This window comes from Borostomias antarcticus, assembly GCF_949987555.1.
Source record: "Borostomias antarcticus genome assembly, chromosome: 12".
Lineage (NCBI taxonomy): Eukaryota > Metazoa > Chordata > Actinopteri > Stomiiformes > Stomiidae > Borostomias > Borostomias antarcticus.
In genome coordinates, this window is record NC_140245.1 from 22,806,656 (window position 1) to 22,814,155 (window position 7,500).

At 53.8% G+C, this 7,500-nt stretch overlaps 1 protein-coding gene across 1 annotated transcript in view; it reads right to left on the bottom strand.

The window, feature by feature from the left end:
• Positions 1–7,500, bottom strand: part of nbeal1 (neurobeachin-like 1) — a 67,963-nt gene that overhangs the window by 40,954 nt on the left and 19,509 nt on the right. Inside the window, 11 exon segments of the mRNA XM_084446801.1 lie at positions 1–32; positions 165–327; positions 478–567; positions 1,093–1,178; positions 1,296–1,519; positions 1,521–1,609; positions 1,687–1,806; positions 1,892–2,024; positions 2,770–3,344; positions 3,869–3,967; positions 4,655–4,738. The exon segment at positions 1–32 is cut by the window's left edge and continues 85 nt beyond it. Coding sequence (XP_084302927.1) covers positions 1–32; positions 165–327; positions 478–567; positions 1,093–1,178; positions 1,296–1,519; positions 1,521–1,609; positions 1,687–1,806; positions 1,892–2,024; positions 2,770–3,344; positions 3,869–3,967; positions 4,655–4,738 — 1,695 coding nt within the window.

The window sequence follows — 7,500 nt, forward strand, 5'->3', positions numbered from 1 at the left end:
GGTGGCCACCAAGTTCTTCTCCAGACGCGCCTCTGAAACACACACAGACCCCCGACCACACCGACGCACCCCGAGATAATCAATAAACATCCCGTCGGACAGGACATCAGTCTGTATTCCTACGAGTTATCAACGGCCTGAGCTGATTGGTTACAGAGACGCACCCGAGGCCCTATTGGAGGGCAGGATGACCCAGTCGCCGTCGGCGGGCGTGGCCAGGTCGGGGGTGATGAACTCCGACGTGGCGTGGTTGTCGGGGGTGACCAGGGCGAGCTGCTCCAGGATGGGGAGGAGCACCGGTAGCCCCCCTACGGTGTTGATCATGTCCTGAAGGGAGGGGGGGGGGGGGGGGGGGGGTTGGGATGAGAGAAACCTCCAATCAGAGCACGCTGACTCGTCGTTATCCGCTACCCGGCGAGCTTGTGTGGATAAACTAGAGCCGGAGACAGGATATGATGTCGTTCCTGGACGGCCTACCTTGATGTCCCAGTTGACCACCTTGTTTCCTGTGAGGCGCCCGTGGAGGAGGTTAGCGGACAGGTCCAGACAGATGGGGTTCCTGCACGCCTGAATGAATGAATGAATGAATGAATGAATGAATGAATGAATGAATGAATGAATGAAACGAAACTTTTATTTAACATCACAATTCCATTGGAACAGTCCCAGTGGACAGACCAGATGCATTGCTTAAGTGTTTGTAGCACAAATGCTAATGTTCAACACCAGTCCATAGGAGGCTTTTCTAAAAGATAATAAATAGAATAAAATATGCAGTACGAAACCAAACAGTATACGTACAAAATACAGAATTAAGATTCATAATCATAACATAATCAGATTCTAACAATCACAGCACATAATTAACAGAGCGAGAGGTCCATGATCACAACAACAACAACAACTAAACCAGTCGTCTACACACGTGTGGAGAGAGAGAGAGAGAGAGAGAGAGAGAGAGAGAGAGAGAGAGAGAGAGAGAGGACAACATGGCTGGTTAAAGTCGTCTGTCACAAACCATCGACCCCCCCCCACCTCCCATAGACAAGCAAGGGTGGGCGAGATGATTGACAGCTACGCAGGTCCAATCACCTTAGGGGAGTAGTGGAGGAGGAGTTTGGTGGAGAGGTCGCCGAGCTCCGCCTCCTGGGTCTTGAAAGGAGAAATGCAATTGGGACCTGAAAAAAGGGGGATTTGGTAAAAAAAAAAAAGAAGAAAAGATGAAAAGGCGTTTCATCCTCCTCTCTTTTCTCCTTAACTACCCCCCCCCCCCCCACCCTCCAACCACCCCTTACCGGTGCTGCAGAGGGCTTTGACGTGATTGGGCTGCAGCGCCTCGTGGAACACCATGACCCCGCCCAGTTGACCCTGCAGGGAGGTGGGGCTGCCCCACTCGCTGTCCTGGGTCCCCGCCGAGATCAGCTTGGTCACCGACTCGGGTTTGCCCCCCAGGAGGACGCCCCCCCAGCCCTGGGCCGAGGACAGGATGCCCCCCAGCGCCGAGCGGCCGGAGGGGGGGGGCGGCAGAGAACGGGGGGTCGGGGATCTGGGAGGGGGGGGGCGTGGTGGTCCGGTGGCCCGCTGAACCGATACAGCAGGAGGTGAAGGGCTGGGGGGGGGAGGAACACATTATATAAGCGCACACACACACACACACAAACACACACACACAGGGGCTGTTCTCACCTCCGTCATGGTGGGGTACTTGAGAGGAGCGGAGAGTTTCTGCTGTCCGTCCACGTAGATGTAGACCAGGCTCTGTCCAAAGGGCCTCTTCCCCGGCACGTGGACTACACCTATACTGTGCTGTGGAACAGGAGCACAAAAAGACTCAGTCTCCCAGAATTCCCCACTCCCTACACCTCCCCACCAGCTGGCTACAGTCACTTACCCACAGCGAGTCACAGAAGCTGTAGTCGGGCAGCATGACGGTGACGTACTCCTTCTTGGTGCACACGGCCACCACCAGGACCCCCGCGGAGCTGATGAAGGCCTCGAACCCAGTCCCCCCCGGCGTGAAGAAGCTGCAGGGAGCACAGCGCTAGACTGAGCCAGGATCAGCTGTCTCCTTAGCCTTTACCCACAACCCCTCCCCCCTTCTCTGTCTCCTCTCTCTCTGTCTGTGTCTCTCTGTCTGTCTGTCTGTCTCTCTCTCTCTGTCTGTCTCTCTCTGTCTGTCTGTCTCTCTCTGTCTGTCTCTCTCTCTGTCTGTCTGTCTGTCTGTCTCTCTGTCTCTCTGTCTGTGTCTCTATGTCTGTCTGTCTCTCTCTCTCTGTCTGTCTGTCTGTCTCTCTCTCTCTGTCTGTCTCTCTCTGTCTGTCTGTCTCTCTCTGTCTGTCTCTCTCTCTGTCTGTCTGTCTGTCTGTCTGTCTGTCTGTCTGTCTGTCTGTCTGTCTGTCTCTCTGTCTGTGTCTCTATGTCTGTCTGTCTCTCTCTCTCTCTCTCTGTCTGTCTGTCTGTCTGTCTCTCTCTCTCTCTCTGTCTCTCTCTGTCTGTCTGTCTGTCTGTCTCTCTCTGTCTGTGTCTCTCTCTCTCTCTCTGTCTCTCTCTGTCTGTCTCTCTCTCTCTCTTGGTCTCTCTCTCGGTCTCTCTCTCGGTCTCTCTCTCGGTCTCTCTCTCGGTCTCTCTCTCAGTCTCTTTCTCTGTCTCTCTCTCGGTCTCTCTCCATCTCGCTGTCTGTCTCTATCTGCCTATCTCTCTCTCGATCGCTCTTTCTCTCTCTCCGTCTGTTTCTCTCTCTCTCTCTCTCTCCCTCTCTCTCCTCCTCACCTGTACAGCTGTTTCCTCTTGTCCCCCTTGCCGGGCGGGCCCTGCTGGTCCTGGTCCAGTGAGAGCCAGGCCAGGAAGCTGAAGGCGGCGCCGGGCCAGCGCTGGAGGGTGGGCACGGCGATGCCCGCCATGCTGGGCGACAGGTCGAAGTACTGCATGGCGCTCTCCAGGCCCTGCTTCCTCACCATGCCCAGGATGGCCCTCAGCACGGGGCCCACGTAGGGGTGCGGCCCCCCCGCCTCCGGGGGCCGGAGAAGCCGGAGGAGCTGCAGCAGCTCGCCGCCGCCCAGGGACTGGCTCCCCAGCGCCCCCAGCAGGCCAACCAGGCTCTCTGCGCACGCCCGGTGCAGCCTCTCGTGGCGCTCCAGCGTGGTCAGCGTCCGGACCGCCATGGCGGCGTTGACGCAGGTGGCGCGCGTCCGGCGGTTGATGCAGCAGAGGCGGCGGAGCCAGTCGGCGGTGAAGACCTGCAGCTCGGCCGAGTCCATCTCTGGCAGCCACTGGATCAGCAGGAGGAGGGGCTCCACGTTGCTGATGCCCAGGATGCCCACCGAGGTGTGGTCCCCCTCCACGGCCTGGGGGAGAGCGGGGGAGAGAGGCGGGGCGGGGGGGGGGGGGGGGGGGGCGGGTGTCCCGGAGGGGGGGGGGGGGGTCCGGTGGGAGCGCAGATGGACATGGATGAAGAACGGACGTAAGAGACTAGACAGAGATATTATAGACAGGCAGGCAGACAGATGGGCTGACAGGCAGGTAGGCAGACAGAGAGAAACAGACAGACGGGCTGACAGACAGATAAACAGGCAGGCAGACAGGTAGGCAGGCAGGCAGTTCCTTCAGACAGACAGACAGGCAGTCCCTCCAGACAGACAGAGACAGACAGGCAGTCCCTCCAGACAGACAGACACAGACAGACAGTCCCTCCAGACAGACAGACACAGACAGACAGGCAGGCAGGCAGGCAGTCCCTTCAGACAGGCAGACAGACAGGCAGACAGGCAGGCAGTCCCTTCAGACAGACAGGCAGACAGACAGACAGGCAGGCAGGCAGTCCCTTCAGACAGACAGGCAGACAGACAGGCAGGCGAAGGCAGAGTCTCACCATGTTCATCAGTTCCTTCAGCAGGTGCCTGGAGGGCTGCCCCAGGGAGACGAGCACCTCGTAGAGGTGAGTGTAGCCAATCCGCTCCTTGAACACCTCCTGGAGGGGGCGGGATCTATCCGTCAGCATTATAGCCTCAAAGCTCAGTGTGCATAAGCATGTGGTGGGTGCAGGTTTATGGAATAGCCTTGTGTGTGTGTGTGTGTGTGTGTGTGTGTGTGTGTGTGTGTGTAGGGCTGTATATCATCTTGGATTTCGCGATACGATACGCATCACGATACACAGGTCACGATTCGATACGTATCACGATACAGAGGTCACGATACGATACGATACGATACGTGTTGCGATACACACATCATTTACTGAAAGATTTTAAGTGTTCAAGACTGAAAACTGAATGGCTCAAATGCACTATATAGATAACTCAAACTCAATGACTGGACAGAGAGCTAGCTAATAAATATTTTACATTTGATATCCATGCTTTTTAAACTGTCAACATTGTAGTATTTATGGTTTTTCAAAATTATTTATATGTATGCTTTTTTAACTTAATATTGTAGAATATGCTTTTTAAACTGGATTTAAAAATTTAAATAATTGTTTTTTTTTATTTTTTTATTTTACAGCGCCCGGCTGTATCGATACTCCGGGCTGAAAGATCGATACAGTATCGCGAGACTACGTACCGCGATGCATCGTTGTATCGATACAATCCTACAGCCCTATGTGTGTGTGTGTGTGTGTGTGTGTGTGTCTGTGAGTGTGTGTGGACCGATTTACCTTTGCAGCCGGTGACTTGTGCATCACCGTCGTCAGGGCTTTGATGGTTGCCACGGCGAGGGAGTCCAGTCGCCCTTGGAACACCTGAGAGGACATCGCACCTGTCACTCACACGCCTGGACCAATCCCCATCCCTTCACCAGTAATGGCCACACCTCCTTTTACTCCAGCAGAAACGCTCAGAAGGATCGGCATGCTCATAAAACTCAACTAAAAACAAAGATGGCGCCGTAGCTTTGAGTTTCAAATCATAATGATCATTGTTATTATACCTCAGATCATTGCAGCATGATTTATAGTACTGTACACAGGAGTAAAAGGAGGTGTGTGTGTGTGTGTGTGTGTGTGTGTGTGTGTGTGTGTGTGTGTGTGTGTGTGTGTGTGTGAAACGACGTTTCTGATTGGACGATAGTTCAGAGGCTGCTGGGTAAGAGCTGTCATCTTACTGCAGGAGACAGACGAGGGTAAAATGAGCTCTCAGGTCTTTCTGCTCCAGACGAGGCGGAGAGACGCGGTCGGGTTAATAAACGCTAGCTCGGCTCTCTGGAGCAGGAAGCTTGAGACGCTCGCGTTCCTCTCTACTCCGAACGCGTGAAACACACACAGAAACACCCACAGACCAGATCCCCAACAGCTCGTCCAACACACACCGTACATGTAGCCTCTCACACACACACACACACACACACACACATACATCTCCGTCCAGCAACGTCCGTTCCCACACCGGAATGGTCTTTGGGGTCATGTGACCCGTTCCTATTGGCTAGTGGGGCAGTGTGTGACTGGGACCGGCTGGAGAGAGGGATTGTGGGTAAAATGATACAAAGAAACTGGGGAGAAGAAAAAACCTGAAATCAACATGGGCAACTTAGTCTGGACCGGCTCATTTACAAACACAGGACAGGAGAGGCGGTGACCCTCTCGATGACACACAAGCCGGGTGACAGCATTCCAGCAGAACCCAAAGGACAACACCCAGAGGGGGGGGGGGGAGGGAGGGGGGGGAGGGAGACGGAAGAGAGGAGGAGGAACATGACAAAGCTGAAAAGCAAAAGAATGAAAAGGCAGAACGGGCGGAATGAGAGTCAAGAGACCACTCCACGACAAGCCGGGGGGGCGCTGGGTTTGGGAGGCGCCGCCCGAGTCGGAGGCGCCGCCCGACAAACGGGACCTGCTGGATCTGCCTGTGGCCGGGTTGCCGGGCAACCAGACGAACGCGTGTGGGATTGTACTGTGTGTACCTGAGGGTCAGATTACAAGCGCTTACCTCTGCCTGACTACAAAGCAGTGTGTGTGTGTGTGTGTGTGTGTGTGTGTGTGTGTGTGCACCTTTCACATTAACCAGACCAACAGGTGTGCAGTGTTGGGCAGTAACGCGTTACTAGTAACGCGCTACAGTAATATTACTTTTTCCAGTAACGAGGGGTGTAGCGAGTTACTAATCACATTTCAGTAATAATATTACAGTTTCTTGCCCCCAGAAAGCTCGCTACTGCATTACTTTTGTCATAGGCCTGCTCTGTTTATTTATTTTCGTTTTACAAAGGGTGAAATAAAGTTTTGATTTCAGATTGAAGAACGTTCCGCTCATATCACGTCCCGTCACATTACCAGGCAAGCAGCGAGCGAGCGGAGCTATTTGAACATGACGACGTTAACATTCCATGGCTGGAAATACGCACACTATTTCGATTTCCTGGAACTGAAAGACAACAAGAATGTTGTCAAGTGTAAACTGTGTGTAAGTTCTACTAAGACTCTTTCTTGTGCCAGAAACACCACCTCAAATCTCCTGAAACATTTCCTACGCCAACACAGCAACATGAAGTTGGTGGAAAGAGAACCGGACCGTGATGAGCATGCTGCAAAAGGTAGTCAATATGGAAAGTAATATATTACATAAGTAACTAGTTACTTTTGGCTGGGAGTAATAAGTAAAGTAACGATATTACTTTTAAAAAGGGTAATGAGTAATAAGTAATATATTACATTTTTTGAGTAACGAGCCCAACACTGCAGGTGTGTGACTAGTGAAAGACTATGTGCAGGTGGTTCTTATTGACTATTAGCGCACAATGAGTGTGTGTGAGAAGATACTCCACACAAAAAAACAAGTGAGTGTTTGTGTGCGCATACTGTCCAGTAAGAGAGTCCAAGCCGGTCTACACTGACCACTTCTACAGGTGAGCGCAGGTGTGCGGAGCGACCTGACCACTAATGACCGGTGTTCCTGACTAGCGCTGGGCGCAGGGCGACGCAGGGGGGGGTCTTGCTGTGGAGTGGCCGTCTTGCGAGCGGTGGTGGCGTCGGGGGCGTGGCGGTGGGGGGGGGGGGGTGAGAGGTCAGGTGGACAGGGGCCAGTACCTGGGAGTCACGCTCTCCTGTCAGTAACCTGTTGGTTAAATCTTTCTGGTCCTTCTCTGCTGCCGTGCATCTGGCATTAACCAGCTGAGAGAGCGGTCAGGCCGGGGTGAGACAGAGAGAGAGACAGAGAGAGAGACGGGAGAGGAGGAGAGGAGCAGGGGTGCAGGATGGGAGAGAAGGGGGGGAGGCGGGTTAAAGGTTACAGGTCGCGACCCCCAGACGGGGTCGGCGTGGCGCCCGGGGGCTCCAGCAGAGCTGAACGCAGCCCGGAGGAGGTCAACATGCGCTGGGGGCCGAGGACATCGCCCCGATACGATGTTTAGTGAACAAACACATCACACAGATATACTGTCAGTTCCCTAAGACAGAGACGTTAACACGCTACGCTCAGAGCAATCAATGACCTAAAGACAGATAATATACCCCCCCAACCCCACACACACACACACTCCCCAGGTTAAGCTTGGGGTCAGCAGCTT